The following is a 23,464-nucleotide window of genomic DNA, read 5'->3' as shown; positions in this document are numbered from 1 at the left end:
ACATTATGTAACAGCAACACCGTTTAATGCAAAGGGTTTTCACACATAATCGACAAGCCATTTTGTCGTGCGATCAAAATGAAACTCTCCAGCATGCAAATAGATATTTCAAAAGCAAGGGAACGAGTAATGAAAACGTTTTTTTTTTTTCAAAATATAAAAGGATGTGGGGATGGTTTGCCACAAAGGTATGTAAACAAGGTTGGGATGGTCACAAGAGATTATCATGTGAAACCATCCCTACATCTTTCTTTGAATAATGGTTGTTGCCTATCCATCCCTCCATCCATTTGCAATGATCGTACATGTTGATCGTTTCCGTGTATGAATTTAACCAGTGATGTAGTCAGTTGGACAAACCATATTTCACCACATTTATCAAACTAGAATCAGAGATTCAGGGGTAGAATGAAAAACCTAATAAAGCAATGTACTACACATCCATCATCCCAAAAGGACAAGTTTCTGGAGAACTTTCCTTGATTTACTATGGCAGGAGCAATTTCATACCGCCAGTGGTTGATCTACAGTGGTTCCTTCCTTGCCCATAGAGCCGTGATGTGTTGGTTCTCAATGGTGTCATTGGTGATGATGCAATCTGACCAGATAAGAAAGAGGCTTTTGCTAAAAACAATGCAAGGACACTGAGAGCACTAAATATTGCAGGTCATCATTAACCATTGTATGTTGAACCGGTAGTCAATAATAATGAATATCGTCGCTGGATGCATCATTCCCGAAGCGTGGCTATGCCACTTATGCAGTTACCACTGCACATTGAGGGAGGAAGGTGTGATTTGCACAGGGTGTCGACAATAACTTCCACACTCTGTCAAAAGATACCATGAGATCTTTAAGGTCCATTAACTAATTCTAACAGACAGGACACCTAACCTTAGGACCATCTGAGGAATGGTGCCCTTTGTGATGCCACGCCTTCCCTGCAAGGCACCGATCAAACAGCTCAGGAATCAAACCCAGACTCGACAGCTCAAAGGTAAGTGCACCACATTTGCACCATCCTGTCAGGTTTCATTTTACAGAAAGGATGTAAATTCATTAATGATCAAATCAAGTAATTCTCAGATTTTAAAACTTTATTGGGATTCTCATTAACGTTACTTTCTCATTCAAGCAATTGCTAATTATTACAGTCTCCACATCCCATTTTACTTCACTTATATCCCATGACACTGTACTTATATCCCATGTGGCTATTGCAAGAATCCCATGTGGCATGCATTCCTTCTGTTGGCACATTTTTCTTCTGTTGGGTACCACTTTCTCTGTCGAGGCTGATGTACCGCTTTGTCTGCCGGGGCTGGTGTACCGCTTTCTCTGCCGGGGCTGGTGTACCGCTTTCTCTGTCGGGGCTGATGTACCGCTTTGTCTGCCGGGGCTGGTGTAGCGCTTTCTCTGCCGGGGCTGGGGCAGCGCTTTCTCTGCCGGGGCTGGGGCAGCGCTTTCTCTGCCGGGGCTGGGGCAGCGCTTTCTCTGCCGGGGCTGGGGCAGCGCTTTCTCTGCCGGGGCTGGGGTAGCGCTTTCTCTGCCGGGGCTGGGGTAGCGCTTTCTCTGCCGGGGCTGGGGTAGCGCTTTCTCTGCCGGGGCTGGGGTAGCGCTTTCTCTGCCGGGGCTGGGGTAGCGCTTTCTCTGCCGGGGCTGGGGTAGCGCTTTCTCTGCCGGGGCTGGGGTAGCGCTTTCTCTGCCGGGGCTGGGGTAGCGCTTTCTCTGCCGGGGCTGGGGTGGCGCTTTCTCTGCCGGGGCTGGGGTAGCGCTTTCTCTGCCGGGGCTGGGGTAGCGCTTTCTCTGCCGGGGCTGGGGTAGCGCTTTCTCTGCCGGGGCTGGGGTAGCGCTTTCTCTGCCGGGGCTGGGGTAGCGCTTTCTCTGCCGGGGCTGGGGTAGCGCTTTCTCTGCCGGGGCTGGGGTAGCGCTTTCTCTGCCGGGGCTGGGGTAGCGCTTTCTCTGCCGGGGCTGGGGTAGCGCTTTCTCTGCCGGGGCTGGGGTAGCGCTTTCTCTGCCGGGGCTGGGGTAGCGCTTTCTCTGCCGGGGCTGGGGTAGCGCTTTCTCTGCCGGGGCTGGGGTAGCGCTTTCTCTGCCGGGGCTGGGGTAGCGCTTTCTCTGCCGGGGCTGGGGTAGCGCTTTCTCTGCCGGGGCTGGGGTAGCGCTTTCTCTGCCGGGGCTGGGGTAGCGCTTTCTCTGCCGGGGCTGGGGTAGCGCTTTCTCTGCCGGGGCTGGGGTAGCGCTTTCTCTGCCGGGGCTGGGGTAGCGCTTTCTCTGCCGGGGCTGGGGTAGCGCTTTCTCTGCCGGGGCTGGGGTAGCGCTTTCTCTGCCGGGGCTGGGGTAGCGCTTTCTCTGCCGGGGCTGGGGTAGCGCTTTCTCTGCCGGGGCTGGGGTAGCGCTTTCTCTGCCGGGGCTGGGGTAGCGCTTTCTCTGCCGGGGCTGGGGTAGCGCTTTCTCTGCCGGGGCTGGGGTAGCGCTTTCTCTGCCGGGGCTGGGGTAGCGCTTTCTCTGCCGGGGCTGGGGTAGCGCTTTCTCTGCCGGGGCTGGGGTAGCGCTTTCTCTGCCGGGGCTGGGGTAGCGCTTTCTCTGCCGGGGCTCGGGTAGCGCTTTCTCTGCCGGGGCTCGGGTACCGCTTTCTCTGTCGGGGCTGGGGTACCCCTTTCTCTGTCGGGGCTGGGGTACCGCTTTCTCTGCGGGGCTGGGGTACCGCTTTCTCTGCTGGGGCTGGGGTACCGCTTTCTCTCCAGAGGCTGGGGTACCGCTTTCTCTCCCGGGCTGGGGTACCACTTTCTCTCCAGAGGCTGGGGTACTACTTTCTCTCCAGAGGCTGGGGTACCGCTTTCTCTCCCGGGCTGGGGTACCACTTTCTCTCCAGAGGCTGGGGTACCACTTTCTCTCCAGAGGCTGGGGTACCGCTTTCTCTGTCGGGGCTGGGGTACCGCTTTCTCTGTCGGGGCTGGGGTAACGCTTTCTCTGTCGGGGCTGGGGTACCGCTTTCTCTGTCGGGGCTGGGGTACCGCTTTCTCTGTCGGGGCTGGGGTACCGCTTTCTCTGTCGGGGCTGGGGTACCGCTTTCTCTGTCGGGGCTGGGGTACCGCTTTCTCTGTCGGGGCTGGGGTACCGCTTTCTCTGTCGGTGCTGGGGTACCACTTTCTCTGTCGGGGCTGGGGTACCACTTTCTCTGCTGGGGCTGGGGTACCACTTTCTCTCCAGAGGCTGGGGTACCACTTTCTCTGTCGGGGCTGGGGTACCGCTTTCTCTGTCGGTGCTGGGGTACCACTTTCTCTGTCGGGGCTGGGGTACCACTTTCTCTCCAGAGGCTGGGGTACCACTTTCTCTCCCGGGCTGGGGTACCGCTTTCTCTGCTGGGGCTGGGGTACCGCTTTCTCTGCTGGGGCTGGGGTACTACTTTCTCTCCAGAGGCTGGGGTACTGCTTTCTCTGCGGGGGCTGGTGTACCACTTTCTCTCCAGAGGCTGGGGTACCACTTTCTCTCCCGGGCTGGGGTACCGCTTTCTCTGTCGGGGCTGGGGTACCGCTTTCTCTGTCGGTGCTGGGGTACCACTTTCTCTGTCGGGGCTGGGGTACCACTTTCTCTGCTGGGGCTGGGGTACCACTTTCTCTCCAGAGGCTGGGGTACCACTTTCTCTCCTGGGCTGGGGTACCGCTTTCTCTGCTGGGGCTGGGGTACTACTTTCTCTCCAGAGGCTGGGGTACTGCTTTCTCTGCGGGGGCTGGTGCACCACTTCGTCTGCCGAGGCTCGGCTACAACTTCCCTTGAGAATCATATGGTGGGATCTTGTACTTCCACTTTGTTGCAGAAGGGACACCTTAATTCTTATCACTTTCTCTTCCATACCCCAAAAAAGTCAAATTATTTGCATCATTCATTTCTATTGTGACAAGTAGTATTAAAATGTACTTTCACAGGACTTATTGACTGTGGATTTGAATTTGGTCAATGTAACTTTTTCTGAGTTGGTGATATTCCTCTGAGGAATACTCAAGACTTTGTAAAAACCAAACATCCAGCTCAGTGTTTGCAAATTGCAACCAGGGTCTTCTCCTGGTTACAGGTTTTAGCTGCATGGCAGTGACAGTCACACCATCACTGCTGGTACAGCTGGCTGTGCAACGGCTGCCCATTGGAGTTCAACCAGGTAGATCTCCCTGTGCCTTGCTGGAGGTGAGGGTGCCAGGCAGTGAGATGGGTCGCTTTGTACCACTACTACCATCATCTTGTCAGCCAATCAGCGCCACACGCTGGCAGACCCGCGACCACGATGGAAACAAAATCCTTCTGCAGGTAATTAACTCTGCCACCAAAGGTGGACATTTTCACCCCTTCTCTGTCTGTCTCTGAGCAGGATATCTCAAAAAGTTAAGGACATATTTGGACAAAACTTGGTGGGCAGGTTGGGCATGTGGCAAGGACGAACTAATTCGATTTTAGTGAAGATCTGGATCTGGATATGAGGATTTAAAAAGTTCGAGTGATTCTTCATAATTGAAAGATGGGGCAAAGATATAGCGTATTGCATGACATTTTTCAAAAGTTGTGGACAGATTATGACAAAACTCTGTGGATGAGTTGGGAAGGTGACAAGAACACGTCGGTTCAATTTTAGAGGTCCAGATCCGGCCTATAAGTGGGATATGAAACGTAAACTGTTCAGCCTGGTGGAGGTATGCGCTCGACCGAGTGCCGTTCTAAAGTTTCAAATGTGATGGAAATCATGATCCATTGATATACCGCATCATTCACTCACATCCACAAAATTTGAATCATTCTGACCTCTGTGCTCCCCCAAAACAATTTCCACCTTATATGTTTAATAATATGTTCTTTAATCCCTTTATTCCCTTTTCTGCCAAATTCCTTTCATTCCCCTGCCACCCACCTCCATACCACCCCCCACCCCCATCATCCATTTCCTGAATGTTTCTCAAATGACCCTCCCCTTCTGTATGCATAAATGTACGCAGATGAGTCAGTTACATTCAGCAATAATAAGAATTTTAAAAACAATAAATTAAGACCATCACGAACAAAAAAAGAAATGTTTTTGGTGCCCATTATGTCTCGAATTACTTAACTCCTGTGGATGAACTATGGTTGTTGAAAGAGGGCTGGAGGCAGAAACAGCTGTCTAAAAGGAACGTTTAATTTTAGCTTTTGTAATAATCCCGTGTGGCTATTGTTTGAGCGGTTCATTATGGGCCCAGTATAGATATATCTTTCCCTCCTTTCTTTCTCCAAGAAAACACACTTTTCAAGTGCACTCCGCGAAACGATCCAGACAAGGCCTCTGTGCCTGTCGCTGCCTTTATGACCACTTTCCAGTTCCATGGCAACAAGCACCATTGGAGCACACATCTCCCTTGCACTGCTTTTCAAAAGCCTTTGCCTGATCGTGTTCATAAAACGGCTCTAAATTTGCGTAACGTTGTAGTTCCTAGAGCCACTCAGGGTTAATAAATTCGAAAGTCTCTTTTCTTCGTGACCTTCATTGCTCTGTCACTTTGTCCGTCTCGGGATTCAAGACCCAGAATAGTCTCGAAAAATGATCGCCGTGCCTCCCTGGCAGTGTGAAAGAAGTGTTTTGTCAGACATGGATAGTGACTGATGTTGGGAGTGGTTGGGGGTGGGGAGAGGGGATGGGGGAGGGGTGGAATACTTTAAGACTGAAAAGTTTAGATTTTGCAATGGCGATGCTTCTTCTAATGCGCTGATGTTAAGGTGAATGGCTCTTCTGCGGAAGGGGGGAAAAGTCTGCATGTGGACGGAGGATGTTTTCACCCTGTCTGTCTGTTTGTTTGTTTGTCATTTGCGAAAAATCGAAGATTTTTCAAGTGTATTGGTTGGTTGCTTGCGCTATCTTGTCTGTTTGTTCTGTCTGTCTGTGAACAGGATATCTAAAAAAAATTGCGGATGGTTCAGACGAAATTTGGTGAACATGTTGGGTGTGTGACGAGGACGAAATGATAAGATTTTGGTGAAGATCCGCATCTAGTTACTGGGATTTTTAAAGTGATTCTTCACCATTGAAAGGTAACATCAAACGACATATATATAGCACGTTATCTCAAAAAGTTATTGATGGATTTGGACGAAATTTGGAGGACAGGTTGTGGCCGTGGCAAGGATGAATCGATTCTATTTTGATGAAGATCCAGATCCGGATGCAAGAATATTTTTTAATTTTAACAAGTCATTCTTCACCATTGAAAAAGTTGGGCCAAAAACGATGTGTACAATGACGTCTCAAAAAGTTGTGGATGGATTATGACAAAAATCTGTGGATGAGTTGGTTCGATGACAAGAACAAGCCGATTCGATTTTGCTTCAAGTCAGCAGATCCAGCTCCCATCAGTAGGATACAAAACGTAAACTGTTCAGCCTGGCGGAGGTATACACTTCACCAAGTGCCGTTGTAGTTACGTATGCAACCTATGGGTGCTGGTTACATCATTGCCCAGGAGCGCAGCTGGGCTGTTGATGCAGGTTAAAGCAGGAATTTGGAATTTGGTCAGAGTACCGGCGACAGCTCGCCTACTCTTCATGAAGGACACCGTGGGATCTTTCACGTCCACTAATGCTTACAGACGAGATGCTCAGTTTAACGCCCATCCAAGGGACGGCACACACATTGATGAATCAACATGCCTGCGGGACACCAGAATGACAGTTTCTCCTCCTGCCAGCCCAATGGGTCGTAATGCTCGTTAATAAAAGAGGGACCATCCTGCCAAGAACAATGTTGAGCATATTTGTCACTAAAATTAGATTGCAGTACATTGTGTAAGATATTTAATTTTTTCATGTTCCAGACAAAAGCAGACGTTCCTCCTTTGCACTAATTATTCTCATCATGGGTGGACTATGCCACCACTACTTTTAACCCCAAGCATTAATTATATTATATACAAATGTCCGACTAATCAACGGTTGTTTTTCTTCTTCCTTGAACCCAGACAAACAGTGTTCCAGTTCAGCTTGGACCTGAACCATGGCTCTCTTTACCAGTTGATGGTGCAGATGGAGATACAATTTGTTCTCTACCCACAAGCCCAACACCAACACCATCACTCCGACCTAACTGCCAATCACTTCCAGCAAGCCCTGGTCCGAGTCTTCCTTGCTGCTCCCCTGCTCTAAGTCCAACTCACAGCCCCACACGAAGCCCTGAGCAAAATACACCTTGCCGATGTCGTCCACATAGCTACATCTCCGTTTCAACCCACCAATCACCTCCGCAAAGCCCCACACGTAATTTTATATCCCAAAAGTCCTCCTTGTCTCCTCCCTACCAGTCACTGCCACATCATTCCAGCAACAGAGCACAACTATTTTCAGCTCACCGCCGGCACCACTGCAGTCTTACAGCCAACCGACCTACCAGCCCCAGGTTGTCGTCAACTTACGGTGCTTCTCACCCAAGTAAGCAACTTCAAGATCCATCAACCAAAAGACCATCGAGACAAATTATATCCCACTTGTCTTGTCACGGTCAACCATCAGCCAATGGACAGCAACAAATGGAAAACAGGACAGAAAGTCGTGACAAAGCTCCACCGTCTCAACAATCTGGCCAAGCTGCAGGACATAATGTTTTAGCAGAAAATACTTTGAAGGAAGGTCAGAAAGAAGCAGAAGAACAAGAATTTTTCATTTGATGCAAGGTTTCAGGTTATCGATATCACTTTTACATTGCGGTTCTCTTCATCGATCCTTCTCCACTCAAAACACTTTTCATACCAATCTGTTTGTCAATTGTTCAATCAAACTATGATGAAAACAATATTCCTGATGTGCTATGTAAATAATGCATCCCTCTGACATCGCTTTCAATTTGACCAAAATGTCTGCATTTTATGCTGATCTTGTCTTACTGATGGGACGTGAAAGGAGAAACAGGTGTCCCAGGACGGATACTCGAAAAACCAAGCTTGCACACTTCCACTTTCGGAGCTGCTGTCTATACTGTATGAAGTTATAGAAATATCTTACATTTTCATGCTTCTTAGTAAGCCTGGTGTTGGCTTAGTGGTTAGGGCGGCCGGCTTGGGTTCTTCAGGTCCTGAGTTTCAGCCCCATTGGCTGCTGAATTAATACCTGGTGGGGTTAACTCAGCCTGTCATCCTTCTGAGGTTGGCGAAATGAGTACCGGTGTACTGGTATCGTGGCATAGCATTTGCGGCAAAGTCGTGCCCCAACAAAATGATAGCAACCCGGCAGCCAAGCTGTCATACGCAAGAAGATGCTTCTTATTGTTATTTATTCTTTTGTATGCATCACAAGGTTGGTTGCAGGGTCGCCAAGGAAAAAAATTGCTACAGTTAGAACTATAGTACATAAGAGTAGTACTCTCATATACTATAGTTGGTAACAGTTCCTACTGCAGTAAATTACTATAGGAAAGGAATGCTATTTTTGCCTGGGGCATCATTGGCTGAAGGCACGGTTGTGCCAATGATGCAGTGCCACCTGTAGGATGTGGCAGGAATTTGAAATTTGGTCATGGTGTAAGCGATCACTCACCTTCTCTTGGTGAAGGATATTGTCAGATCTTAAACACACACCAAGTAGTGCCGGCAGACAGGACATCCAATTTAACGTCCATCCGAAGGACAGCACACACAATGATGCCTCGCCCTGCCTGCGAAGCATCGGGATGACAGTTCTTAGCTGGGTTAGGATTCAAACACAGGCAAGACAGCTTAGAGGTGAGTGTGTGTACCTGTGGGCAATCATATTTTAAGACTATCTTTAGAACGTCTGTGGCTATACAAGATTGGTACTTTTATTGACAAAGGCAATGTCAATGTAACTATTGAACACTGCTCCATGGTAATGCCTTGTGGATATGTCTTTGGGTATCAGCATCGCTTATGTTTATGACCGCTATCTTATGTGAACTTATGATCCTCAATTGATGTCACCTGCTCGTGTAGTAACTTATTGCTGGTTTAAGAAACAGAAAAATTGCTTTGCTTTTTAGTTTTTGGGCCAAAATAAACGAGCCACAGTTAACACAAGGCATTGATTGAACATTTTGTAAAGCCACGTGACAATAGTACATTTCCCTTTTGGGGTTGTCATTTATTTTACACATGATCAGAAAGCTTTGCTTTCTGGTCGACCTTAACCCTTGCAAATGACTCCACCATCATAGTGCTGGTCATGATATACAAATCCATTATCCTGTATTTTACAAAATTTCCAAGCACCGGGGGTGGGGACAGAGGGGACGAAGAAAGACATCATAAAGTAAAGATCATAATGCTTGTAAAAATGAAGTTGACAATTCATCTTTCTAAATATTATTTGACGAATTAATCTGCTGCAAGTGTGTTTTTTTGATTATGACTAAAAATACGTTTAATCGTTCACTGTACATCGATTGATAAATCATTATACAGATATTGTTTGGAATTGATGTCTTCTTTTGGAAATATAATTGCATATTTTAACTTTCAACTCTGTTTGCATTCTACTCAAAAAGTAAAAATAAAAATAACTTTTGCAATAACTTAATTGCATCTAAATTCATTGCTCAGGGTAAAATCAATGTTAAAAATAAAAAAAAATTACCCCCGGTTGGGGTGACGGTCATCTCTGAAGCTCTGTAGATGTGGATCTCTGATCGGCTTAGAATGGCTTCGATGTCGTCTTGTCTTTTGGTTCAACGTACAGGCGAAAGTCCGGGAGTGAAAAGGATAGAAAACCTCAGAAATCAAACTACATTTCTGAGTTATCCAGAGATAGATTTTGAAAATGGTTGATTTGGAACATTTATGATCAATGTGTCTTCAAAAGGATAGAAACAGGACCTTAGAAATCAAACTGCATTTCTGAGTCAGAAATGGCAGATGATATTTTGACAATGGATGATTTCACAAGTTTACAGCATCGGTGACCTTGACATTGACCTTCAATCAGGTGTAAAGTCATACCGTCATGCATCACTCATCGACCCCTACCTACATACCAAGTTTCATCAAGATCAGGCGAATTGTTTTTTGACCGTATCACATCGACGATTTTTCCAACTTTGAAGACACGTGACTCGATAACCAGGACGAATTTCAAAAAACCAGCCCGAACAAATTTAGATATTGTTCCATATAATCAGAATCCGAAGAAATTTTGAAGATCGGATCATAAACGACGAAGGAGATAGATTTTGAAAATGGACGATTTCGCAACTTTGGGAGTGACATTGAATCGGGTCAAAGGTCATACCGTCGTGCATCCCGCGTCGACATCTACCCACATACCAAATATCAATAAAATCGGAAGAAAAAAAAATGGGGACGTACGTACATCGAGACTGGTTTTATTAGGTCATCTCTGATGAGATGACCTTAAAAAAAGGAGCAAGTTTGGTTTGTCACGTGTAGGAATACCAATGTTTCATGTCGTTCCAGGCTCGGGCTCTGCAAAATGAGAGTTTTTAAACTGTATTTTGAATCCAATTTATATTGGGGAAAAAGAATAAATCAATTTCATTGAATTAGCAAAGAACTCATCCTTATGGACGGGTTAATTCTGCCACTTTCATGGTCTCTGGTGTATTTCATTACGACTTGTAATACCGGCTCCCACCAGCTGGCAATATACGACACACAAGATAGAGAGAATTTGGGTCCTCCCCCTTCCCTAAAATTCCCAGGACTATGATTTTCTTAACCCGCCTAAAACCTTCCCTGACACACCCCGAGTTTTTCACTCATTCCGTCTAATGGTCGTAGAGTGCACACAAGTCAAACAAACACTTTTTGAACGAGAGAGAGAGAGAGTTCATGGAAAATCTTACCAAACAGTCTTTAGAAAAAGGACAAAGGAAGAGTTACTCCCTCCCTTTTTATTTGGATGAAGCTCAGGCATTGCGTCGCGAGATGCCACCATCTTGTCAATGTCCATGTTCCCCTGCCCTGAGAGAATGATCAATAAATTTGATTGTTCGAGACAGCATACAAAGTTGCCAAAATAGTATTGAACTGAAGGTTTTTTTAAAGTACAAACAAGACAACTTGTATTCCACAACATTCAAAATATATAATGTAATTGAAATAAAATAAAACTTTAAAGGCTGTAGAACACAAACAAACTAGAACAGCGCTTGTGGAGCACATAGTCTCGCCTCGCACGCTCATTCTGAACAGAAATACCATCGTTAACTGAACACACTACGATTATGGCCCAAATACCAGTATCATCCATGTACCCCATTATGTCACATACATTGCCATTATCCGTAGCTTTGTTGATTAATCATTTGGATATTTTACCACTTTGTGCACATGAAGGCTAAATTGCATCAATAAAGGTGAATAAGAAAAAAAATTCAAAGTATATTCCCCATGGCGAGTTGATCATATGTATGAAGGTTCACATTGATCTATTCAGTGGTTCTGGAGAAGATGATTTTTTTTTTTAAAGGTTTTTATTTTCAATCTTATATGGCCACCAGACCACGTGACCAATGACACATTTAGTTCTTCATTCACGTTGGGTCGTAGATCAGATATATGAAGTTTCAGATTTTTTGGATAAGGATTTTGATTCAACCAATTATGGCTAGAATACTACTTCACCAATGATATCATCATCATCATCACCCAATATACAAATTCACCAAAGTTATCACCCATGAGGAGTTGATGACATGCCAAGTTTCAATTTTTTTCATTGAGTGGTTTCAGAGTAAAAGATGTCCAATTTTTTTCCTTTAATCCAATATGGCTGCCATACTATGTGACCTATGACATCAGAGTTATCAATAAAATATTCTCCATGGGCAGTCTCTCCTATATTTAAAGTTTCTTGTCGATCGGTTGAGCAGTTACAGAAAAAAAAAACATTTTTAGAGTGAGAAAACACACACACACACACACACACACGCATTGCAATAATTTTGCATCCCCTCGGGGCGAGACTAACAATATGGGACATTCAAAATGACATCTGAATGCTAAAGAGGACTATTGTGTCCATCTTGTTTACCCCGTGTACCCCATCCCATCCCTCTCCCTTCCACAGATCTCCTAATGTTTCTGTTCTCCACTGTTTTTTCCTTCCCTCTCGTCTCCTGCTCTTGTTGTACATTGTGTGTTAACTCTCATACGAGCCTCGACAGTGTATCCAAAAAACCCCCAAATATTGGTAATACAAGAAATATGCGTGGATGAGGTGTCCAGTTCCTACCATTTCCTGTTAATACAATTATCGAGCGGCGGCAGTGGATACAACTCATACCACACACACGCTTCTCCTTTCAACAACAGATGCAAAAATGCAGTACAATTTCTTTTGTAACCCCAGACTCAAACAAACAATATAATTATAAAAGCCCTCACAGCTCCAACTCTTCCAACATGATTCATCATAAATGTCATCGTTTTTAAATTACCCTGTGCATTGACAAGCCCCAGATATGACTTTCCCATTAATGTTAAGAAGTATTGGTAATGACAGCATCGGCTTTCCAATTGCAGATGTCAATCAATTAAATCACCAAGCCTGCCATGTTAACACAAGGTAATCCTGCAAGGTTCAAAGTCCACTCACTGGTCGTGATGGTTGAGGGTTTAGGTAGTATGTACCCGTCCACAGCATAGGCGTTGCACCGGTCCACGTCATCATGAGTTTGCAGTACAGGCTGCAGATCTCAATATTTTGGCCATTTTTTTTTCTCCAACTCTTCCATTATGCAGACACATCCCTTTCTCACAGGTACTTTACCAAGCTTTTTTGGCTTTGTTTAGAAGCTTTGTGAGCCATTCCCTGGAAAAATCCTGGTCTCGCTCACACATAATTCACCTTGACATGCCTAGCATTCTTAAGCAGATTACATCATTTCAAAATTCCCATATTGAATTGGAAGTTTCCTGCTGTTGATGTATTTGGGATACACCATCTTATTTAACATGTTCGAGTTCTTTGTGAACCATGCCTGTTGTTTGCATCCTTTATGACATCCCTAAAAAGTTTCCTCTTTCGAATTATTTTCAATTTTGAAGAAATTGCTTCATCCCACTTTTACTTCTTTATTTTTTTTAAAATTGTTTTTTGAAGCATGCTCGTGCGGGTCGAGACGCCGTACAATTTTGACAAATTCAGAGCCAAAGTACTGCTATGCTGCAGGTTTTTAGAACTACAAACAAGCCCATTCATGTTCTCGTGTTCAAAATAGGAAATTTGATTGAAAAAAAAATAGTTCCTCTCTCATCAACAGTCAAAGACTGACAGACCCACAGACAGTGAACCAACTGCTTTCCCCCACTTTGTGCTACGCAAGTGGGGAAAATATATTGTGGAAATGGCTTCTAAGGGTTGGCATTGTATAGCTTAGAAATAATAATTTCTTCAGTGCAGGTATTAGAGCGAGGTAATTTAATTGTGATAAAGGATTATGTGTAAATATTTGCATAGAAAGCTGTCCTCTTTAGTCCCTGTTTGTTTCGAAAACCACTTTTCCGTGAAAACCTTTTTTTTTTAATGTTTTTTCCTTTGTAATCTGTCCTAAAATGTTTTTTGAAAGGGGAATCCGGCCTCGGAACGCTGAGAAGCCGCAAATTTTGGCATGAAGGCGGGAGCCTGAAACATTAGAATCGGATCCAGAGGCTCAGGGGAGGTATTTCATCTTGATTTATGATCGAACCGCCGACAAAAGGAGAGGTATGCAGAGCAGGGCGACATCACAGAGTGGGACATCGTGGGTGACGATAAAAGACGGCAAGCACGATGGTTCTGTGGCAGTCCAGCTCAGTGAAGTCAGGGGTCCAGTCGGAGTAGAGTGGAGTGTCCAGTTCGAGTTTGAGTTCCTGGGTTGTGTCGCCATTCTAGTTTGCACAGTCCATGGAAAGATTTGTGTTCTCGCTTCTCACCGGCAAAATAGCTGGTGTGTGCTGGGTCCCCTGGCCGCGCTGTGGAGCCGATAGCTCTGGACGGAGCTTTTTCAGCACCCAAACGGGCCCTAATGGGTATTTGTAATCCCATCGCTTCTTCTGCTCTCTCTCCTGCGGTGTGCTTGTGGGCTGTTAAGGCTTATTTCATAAAGGACTTCCTGCTCGCATGAAACCCAGGGCACGCATTTTACAAATTCAAATAGTGTGCATTTAATGTTTGTGCTCCCTTTCTCCCTCCCTGTTTTTAAATATTGTTACGATTGTGGGGGTAGATGGAAGAATCTAATAGGGAAGATAGCATTTTGTGAGGTTGCTTGGTCCATGGACGTGTAGGAGGCATCTTGATGCGAGTAAGTAGGGGACCTGTGAGCTTAAGTGTTACGTGTCACCACATGAGAGGTGGGGCAGAAATAATTTGCCTAGGGAGTAAGAATAAGTTCCCCAGTATATGATTATCCTCTGTGATTTTTTCCTGACGTTTTTATATCTCAAGATCGGCAATAAAGGTGGGGAACACGTCCCTGAAACCACAATAAACGGCCAGAAAGTCCCGCCTTCAAAGGTTGACAACAAGCGAAGTCACGCCCCGAGGGATGATTGATGGCATGATGTCAGAAGCTAGCTGAGCAGCAGAAGCCCCGCTTCCCGGGTTTGGTGCATGCAGGCCACGCCCCAGAGGCGGAGGATATATATATATATATATATATATATATATATATATATATATATATATATATATATATATATATATATATATATGTGTGATCGAAGTAAAGAGGAGAGGTTGCACATTTTAAGAGGAAAAAGGAGTTGGCTTGTGCATTTTGTGGAGCTATGATCAGAGTGGAGGCACGAGGCGTATTGTTTGGAGAGGCGAGAGTGGAGGGTGAGTGCACACCGAGGACGACACGGCCATTGAATTTGTATTGAGGAAATTTTGCTCACGTGGTGAAGTAAGACGCTGGCCTTTTGCTCTTGGTGTGGTTGGTGAGGACGATCGGAGCACGCGAAGCCGTTCCACTGGGGCTTTGAGCCTTGATGTGGAGTGCCGCTCTCGGATTGCCTGTGTGTTCTCGGTGTGTGTTCGTCCCACGAGAGAAGTGCCTCGATTTCAGTCCCACAAGGATCAGCTCTGGGCCAAGCTAAGCAGAGGAATAGTTAAGTATACCCATCAGAGATGGGGAATCCCCCGCCATTGAAAAATAATTGAAATCAGATAAGCGTTTTTCCATTTATTACAAGAAAAAAACATTTTTTTCAAGATGGCCACCCCAGTCGGCCATCTTGGATCCGGCCACGCCCAAAATCAATAGGGTTCTTCCTTTTCAGGTGGTACATGTGTGACCCAAATTTCAAATCGATATGGCGAACAGTTTATGAGTTATCGCACTCACAGCTATAAATGTTGATGCCCAGCCAGCCGGACCGCTCCAGTCGGCCATCTTGGATCCAGTCACGCCCAAAATCAATAGAGTTCTTCCTTTTCAGGTGGTACATGTGTGACCCAAATTTCAAATCGATATGGCGAACAGTTTATGAGTTATCGCACTCACAGCTATAAATGTTGATGCCCAGCCAGCCGGATGGACGACCCGGGTGACAATATCCCCCTTCCGCCACGTGGCGGGGGATAAAAAGGAAGGTTTTTCTTTTCATTTTGTGTTCCCTTTTTCTGAATTTGAGTGTGTGAGGCACCTTGACTGAAGGATTTATTTACTTTATTATCATTATCTTTTGAATTATTGGCAGTTGTAAATATTCATTTATCTTCACGAAATGTATTGCTTTTTTAAAATTTGAAGCCTTGTGCTGTCCTGGTGCAGCGCCCCTGTGCTGTGCTCCTCATGCGTGGGTCACCTCTCCGCCATTACCGCACGCGCATTAATCGCCGAGTCTCGGTTGTAGCCTTCAAGGGAAAAGTATGGGAAAAGTATGGGTAACCCCCCCCCCTCCTCCGGACACGACAATATAAACAGGGTTGAACTGGGTCTCGCTTGAGTTTCTCGAGTTAGCATGATCAATTAACCGTTCAGTATAATTCTGAGATTTAGTGGGTCGTTTAGCATCCAAGCTTAAACACCTTCCACATCGAGCGTGACAAACCGCTCCGGTCGCCATTGTGAGTGATTCAGTCAGGAGGAATCCGGTATGTCACTCAATCGACCTTGGACATACCAAATTGAGGTAGGAAAGGTGCAATTAGGCCCTCGATCCAGCTCAGTGAGTCTTGGCCAATGTGACCACCGTAACAATGTATAGTTTGATAATATGCAATTTGTGTTTAAACACATAACCCTAAATTACTTGAAAAAAAAAAAGGACTATCTTAATTTTGTTAGTTATTCAATTGTAGAACCATCTGTTCATCTTTCTGTAACATAAATCAATCAAAATAATATACCATACTCTTGGCAGTGTTAGTGCTGCCAAAGCAGTTCCCGGACAAAGATTATGTTGGGTGGTTTACCATTGCCTTCTCAGTCAGTCAGAACATTAATTTGTCTTTTGCTCAGGGAGATAGCAATGACTCAACAATTTGTGAGACGCTGTGGGATCTTTAACATACACCAACCACCAGTGCTGACAGACGAGTCCTGCGGCATTATTCAATGGATGGTACATCGATGCATCACCCTTAATGTGAAACACCAAGGTGCCAGTTTATAGCTGGGTCAACATTCAAGCCCATGCTGATCATTTTCACAGGCAAGTGTACATACCTGAAGGCTATCCTGCCAATCCAATATTACAATAACCCAAAGACATTAGAATATAAAAATAAAGACAGGGGAACATCATTGTTCGTTCCCTCATTTACATTACTTTGTTTCAAAGTTTTATATTTCAACAATTTTTATTTTATTGTGGAAGTTTTGGCTCAAGAAAGAGCTGAGTAACAATGTGGTAGGTTAATGAACTGTCAGAGTAGAGAAGATGGATGAGGGAAACGAGCATTAATGAGCATCTTTGAGCAGGTCATTAAAGGAGGTAGATAATTTGGGATGGTATTGGGGGGGGGGGTGGTAGGGCAGAGACAAGGGGAGGGAATAATGGAAGAAATGAACAAGGGAAGAGCACAAAATGAAGGAGTCAGAGCCACTTCTGGAGAAAGGATAAAATGGGGGACAAAGGAGTAGCAAACAAAAAACTTAGGAATTTGGAACTTAAGCCCAGACAATTATTTGCTTTAACTGTTGAACTTAAAGTCTTAAGTTAGTTGACCTCATTCAAGATTGCAATTTTGAAAGACAGAGCCCTTATAGTCCATTAATTTACTACGAGTATCAGAGCGAGTACCATTTTTATTTACCAAAGTTAAAAATAACCAATTTAAGGCATAATTTAGTTTTCTTTTACCAGAGCTGTCCTTGTCAACTTGGGATTTGAGTCTGGTCATTATCTAAGAAATGTGTAAGCTGCGATCCAACGCAGTACAGATACAATGCCTGTACAAAATATTTATTGTTCCCAATCACCCATCCAAAAACCCAACCTCGGCACACAAATATTTCGACCATGCAAAATCGAAATAATCCTTTACAAAAATACTCGAAAGCAAATTATTTTCGCATCTAACATTTTATAAATTCGATTCATCAAGGTTTTCCAAACCTCCCTCCACCTAACCCCGCCCCCACCCCCCCCCAACCACCCCCTACCTCACTCCAAACTGCTCATTATCTGAGACATCAAAACAAATGACAACAATAAATAAACGGGCAGAGAATTCTCCATGCACAAACATGTGAAAAATCACAGCTGCCTAAAGTTGAAGAGGTTAACATTTCTTCATATCAGCATCAATGTCATCGTCAACATGCTGAGATTATGAAAAGCAAGGTGATGAAGCAAGATAAACGATAAACCGCAATAAAGCGTTCAGTGACTCCAGTTCATATATAACCATGCTTCAACATGAAAATCAAATCCAATACTTTATTTCAAAATCTTAAATTCCATTACCCTCTCCCCCAAAGCTCTCGTGTACACAAATAGTTCAACTTCCGAACAAGTTTATCACTAAAAGGAGGTGTGTGTGTGTGTGTGTGTGTGTGTGTGTGTGTGTGTGTGTGTGTGTGTGTGTGTGTGTGTGTGTGTGTGTGTGTGTGTGTGTGTGTGTGTGTGTGTGTGTGTGTGTACCAAAAATAGCAAGGGGGTAACATACAGTTAAAGCCAAAAAAGATCCTAAATTTCTTGCACGTCGTATATTTTAAATTTTCTTTCCAGTGCGAAAAGCCCAGATATTCACATCAGGTTAGTTTTCGACTGACTCTCTCTCGAGTTCGCCGCAGTCTTCCACTGACACAGGCTCGCTTGTCTGGCCCGAAACTGAACCCAGCGCCTCCATCTTGTGCAACACCTCCAAACTGTCGTGCAAGCAGCCAAACACCACATGCTTGGAGTCCAGGTGTGGGGTTGCTTTCAGGGTGATAAAAAACTGCGAGTTATTTGTATTTGGTCCATGGTTGGCCATGGAAAGCAGACCCGCTTGCGTGTGGCACAACTTGAAGTTCTCATCATCAAATGTGTCTCCGTATATGGACTTTCCCCCAGTGCCATTGCCAACAGTCAAATCTCCTCCCTGCAAACAATGTAATACATATACTGTGTGAAATTTTAAAAACAACCTCCCCACACCCACTGTAATATTCAATGTCTTTCCCTTTTGACAATTCAAGAGGTCTATTCGACAAAAGGCACATTCCTTTTCGACAAAACCTCTTTTTTCAATCTCATTCCCCCTCCCCCCCCCCGTCAATTTTTGACTTCCGGTTTGGGGATTTTTCCATGTATTAGTCCAATTTCCAGCTGTCTCTTCCACCTCATCAAGGCAAAGCTTTCTGAACTGGATTAGTCATGTTTTCTGTTAAATCTTCGTCCCCGTGGTGCTGTTTGTGTTTCTGTAAAAAAATTCCATGCGAATGGACCCTGAACTTTGTTCAAGTCAATCGATATATTCAGTGACAGTGCGAATATTGTAAAGCGCTCACCAAGTGGCTTAAGCACTAAAGCAAGCACTCCAATGAAACAATTGACAATGAACAGCTGGCTTGACAAGTGATAGCCAATCGGTTAAATAAACACCATGCAACCAGAGATACCCCGAATGTCAAGCGATGTCCAAATTGAACATGTGAACAATTTTTGGCAGTTGGAACGACTGCTGAAGTCAAGAAAGAAGTTTAAATTTTGAAATTTGGCTGGGATGAAGAGATTCCAGAGCTTATGGCATGTGCAGAAATGAAACGAAGCCATGAACACTGGCGTCTCCAGGCATTTATAAGCATTGCAATGTATCCAGCTATTTATATGTATGATGATCAGGCATTCAATGATAAGAGTGAAGAAAGTGAAAAAAAACAAAAACATTATCGTTAAAAACTCATTGAGGCCTGTTCCAAGTCAAAGCATTGTTGAGCAGGCCAAAAACAATGGCGGCTTAAGACTCTCGCAAGCTGACAGAGTGCTGATGAAGATGGCGTGCCGCCATCTTTGGAAGGCTAATTTTGTTTTTTTTTTCATGATGAGCAACCCCTAAATCATCTTCAAAAGGGGTGTTTAAATTCACCCAAAACCCAATTTTCATTCATGCACTACCATGGAGTTCCCCGAGTATGCATGCAAAGCTTGGGGCCGCTATGTTTCATGGATTTGGAGTTATGAAGGAGACGGACGGACGGTCACACACTGACATTATTATTATAGATTGGAAAACTACACTTGGTTTCCTAACTGTAATGTTTCGGTGTAAAAGGAAAGCCAAATGCTTGGTATCATGATGGTTTTAGTTGCAAGTAACATTATAAAATTATTATTATTTATCTAATAACAGAGACAGTAACATAACATTAATTTAGTTGCAACACTTAAAACAATTTTGATTCCAAGATTCAATACAGAAGGCAGTGGAGGGCATGGTGATTTTTAGCCTTTCATTCTGAAAAGATAATTATTTGCAAGCCTTCTGAAAAATTAATCCCCCCAATTGAAAAGTTCATCAGTGGAAAAAAAATCATGTATTTATCATCACCACCAAGAAGTGACATCGCACAATCACCATGACACTGCTCCTTTGTTGTAGCGTTAAGCGATGAATAGCCCTGAATGAAACCATTTGTTGTTGTGAACCTTCGTTACACCCCGAGATACTTGAACTCCATTCCACCCCCTCCCCCAACCCCCTTTCTTTCTATCCATGAACAGCCTCTATGTACAGATTTAGTTATCCTCAGGCAATCTCTGCGCACTGATTTAGTTAGGGGAGGATTTCGGTCAGGGCTCTGACTGGGCCACTTCAGGACATTTATATTTTTGTTACTTAGCCACTTCAGTGTAGCTTTGGCTGTGTGCTTCAGGTCGTCATCATGCTGAAGGGTGAACTTCCATCCCAATTTCAGCTTACTTGCAGAGAGCAGCAGGTTTTCCTCTCGAAATTTTCTGTATTTTGCTCCATTTATTTTCCCTTCTATCCTGACAAGTGTTCCAGTCCCTGCTGAGAAACATCCCCATAACATGATACTGCCACCACCATGCTTCACAGTCAGGATGGTATTCTTTGGGTGATGTGCTGTGTTGGGTTTGTGCCAAACGTAACATTTTGCATTTAGGCCAAAAAATTCCATCTTGGTCTCATCAGATCACAAAACGTTTTGCCACATGGCTTCAGAATCTCCAGAGTTTTTTCTTTTGTATACCTCACACGGGACTCAAGGTGGGCTTTTTGGCTACCTTCCTGCCACCCTAACATACAGGCCAAACTTATGGAGTGCTTGTGATATTATCACATGCACAGTGACCAGTCTTTGCCATAAAGGCATGTAGCTCTTTCAAAGTTGCCATTGGCTGCTTGGTGGCCTCTCTGATCAGTATCCTCCTTGCTTGGTCATTCAATTTGGAGTGACGGCCTCATCTTGGTGGTACCATACGCCTTCCACTTCTTAATGATCATCTTGACTGTGCTCCAAGGGATATTCAAGGCCTTTGAAATATTTCTATACCCATCTCCTGATCTGTGCCTTTCCACAACTTTATCCCAGAAGTCTTTTGAAAACTCCTTGGTGCTCATGGTCGAGTCTTTGCTGTGAATTGCACTACCCAGGAGAGGAACCTGCAGGAACAGCTGAATTTATTCTGAAATAATCAGAATCAGAATCAGAACAATTTAACATGGGTGGAGGCGAATTAACTTCGTGTGTGATTTTTGAAGGTGATTGGTTACACCTGAGCGAATTTACAATTGCAATTATAAGGGGGGTGGACACTTATCGAACCAAGATATTCTAGTTTTGTACTTTTAATTAATTTTCTGAAACTTGTAGAATTTGTTTTTCACTTGGAAGTTGTGGGTTGCGATGTGTAAATAAAGGTGAAAAAAAAATCCGATTTAATGCAATTTAATTCCATGCTATTAGACAACAAGAGGTTAAAATTTGGAAAGGGGGTGTAGACTTTCTATAGGCACTGTATATATCTATCTGTCTGTCTCTCTGTCTATGTTCCTTTTGTTCTGTTGCATCCTGATCCGTCCAGTATTTGAGCTCTTCCATGAGCCTCGACTGTAAGCAAAAACAAACAAACAAAAAAAAGCTCCCACCCTCACACCCAACTGCAACTGTAATAAAGACTACCCCTTATTATCTCAGAAGAAATGACCCCAAAAAAATGTATCTACATATTGTTGTGGAATTGTCAGGGGGTAAATGGAGTAAGATGGACTAATTATGTCATGAATAAACGTCTCGCATAAGTGTGTAGTTTCTGTGTAACATGATAGGACATGTGTCAAAGTGTGTTCAGAAGCCAAATAAATGTGGCCTCTCCCTTCTGTAAGGTGTAACACGTTCCCACCATGCCTCCTCGAATAATCCTTAAAATAGTTTCCCTTTGATAAAAACAAAGACAGATTGCAATTGTATATCAGCCCCAAATGTCAGGTAATCCCCCATCCCCACACGCACTTTCTATCGGCACTGAATATATATATATATATATATATATATATATATATATATATATATATATATATATATATATATATATATATATATATATATATATATATATATATATATATACATACATATATGACATGGCGCACACGCAAGCACGCACTCGCACATGCAACGTTTAATGACCATTTTCACGTATTCGGGGGTTGGTCAGATATGTATAAAAGACAGGAAAAAGACACACAGATATGTGCACAAAGAACCTACTTGACACATAAATGCAGGAATAATGCGGTGGAAAGGTGATCCACGAAATCCAAATCCAGCTTGGTGTGTACACAGCTGCCGGAAGTTCTCAGCTGTGTGTGGCACTACATTGGCAAAGAGCTCAATCGTAAGTTTGCCCAGGGGTCGGCCACTAACCGTCACATCCAGAAAAACTATGGGGTTGGAGAGGCTGAACGATGAACCGGGCTTGATGATCAAACTCTGCTTCAATCTGGATCTACACCACTGCACCAGGTCAAAGAATGTGGTTGCAAGCTCTGGCGTCTTGAACCGTACAGCAAAATGCTCAATGTTTCCAGAACCATCTTCATTACAGGAAGAAAACAAAAAACAGAAAACGATGACAATCTTGTGAAAATAAATAGAAGAAGCAACATACCAATAAATAAATCCTCTGTCAGTGGAAATGAGAAATACAAAACATAGTCAATACTACGAGCAGGAACATCAAAAGCTTTAAGCAATCGGTGTACTTGTAACATGTCCAGACCAAATACAATTTTTCTCCTTAAATAAGTTCATGGTAGAATAAAATTCGACCGTGCCAAAGGTTTGAGCTCGAAACCTCATAGAAGTATAATGACGAACAAAAGCCTCACCACTGTAGTCCGTTGCTGTCCAAGTAAAAGCATTATTGGAGGCCTGCATGGGAAGCAGTTTTAAATCGGATGTGATAGGTTGGTTGGCACACACTTTCAGAATCTGATCGCGGCGCATAAGCAACCTAAAAGAGTCCCTGACAGGGTGATGCAGGATCTTCATGTCACCCACACCACGCTCCTTCCACTGATTGCTCTCCCGATCCCAGCGGAAAAGCTTGACTCGCTCCTTGAACACAACCCTCTCATCCTCCTCCCCAGATCGTACCTCCACCTGGGTTTACACGTGCATGCACACACACCACACAGTCGTCAAAGTTTCAGAGAGACAGTGGGAATACATGTTACAAATGCAGCCTGTGCAAAAGAAAACAGGCAACCAACATATCTGTTATGTAAAAGCAACAACCCTTGCATTTTTGCCTCATCAAGGGAGTTGCCAACAATGATGGTAGGCTGGAGGGAGTACTTATTTTCCAAGGAAAGACTTGGATCGCTGAAAGATGCCCAAGTCTGTGGCCGACAATGGAGGCCAGCTTTACGATTATGGTCAGCCAAGGAGAGATTATAGCTGATAAGTTGTAGAAGTTCAAGAGAAACTCTTCCAATGGATGCCCATGAAAATAGATATTGGTTTGTATGATGATTTTTAGGGAGGCACAGTGTGAGACATCTTACAGGATTGAAGGAATCCTGCTTCCCACGCAGGCTTTAA

The 23,464-nt window shown here is 44.1% G+C and overlaps 2 protein-coding genes across 10 annotated transcripts in view; one reads left to right on the top strand and one right to left on the bottom strand.

Annotated features, from left to right (window-relative positions):
- LOC147026566 (uncharacterized) overlaps positions 1 to 11,793 on the top strand; it is an 85,880-nt gene extending 74,087 nt beyond the window's left edge. For all 3 annotated transcript variants that reach the window (XM_085882121.1, XM_085882119.1, XM_085882120.1), the window contains 2 exons: positions 4,076 to 4,305; positions 6,975 to 11,793. In XM_085882121.1, the coding sequence (XP_085738247.1) occupies positions 4,076 to 4,305; positions 6,975 to 7,676 (932 nt within the window). In that variant the 3' untranslated portion in view covers positions 7,677 to 11,793. The remainder of the gene's footprint in view (positions 1 to 4,075; positions 4,306 to 6,974) is intronic.
- A 6,042-nt stretch (positions 11,794 to 17,835) lies between these two features.
- The window catches only part of LOC147026564 (E3 SUMO-protein ligase RanBP2-like), a 128,654-nt gene continuing 123,025 nt past the window's right edge, over positions 17,836 to 23,464 (bottom strand). For all 7 annotated transcript variants that reach the window (XM_085882118.1, XM_085882111.1, XM_085882115.1 and 4 more), the window contains 3 exons: positions 22,750 to 23,023; positions 22,130 to 22,455; positions 17,836 to 18,495 (listed from right to left, as the gene is read on the bottom strand). In XM_085882118.1, coding sequence (XP_085738244.1) covers positions 18,169 to 18,495; positions 22,130 to 22,455; positions 22,750 to 23,023 — 927 coding nt within the window. In that variant the 3' untranslated portion in view covers positions 17,836 to 18,168. The remainder of the gene's footprint in view (positions 18,496 to 22,129; positions 22,456 to 22,749; positions 23,024 to 23,464) is intronic.

The sequence above is a fragment of the Eptatretus burgeri genome, chromosome 5 (genome assembly GCF_056783735.1).
Source record: "Eptatretus burgeri isolate ZD-2024b chromosome 5, Ebu_testis_v1, whole genome shotgun sequence".
NCBI classification, from domain to species: Eukaryota; Metazoa; Chordata; class Myxini; order Myxiniformes; family Myxinidae; genus Eptatretus; species Eptatretus burgeri.
Note: the sequence above shows the minus strand (reverse complement) of the source record. Positions and strands in the feature narration are given on the sequence as shown.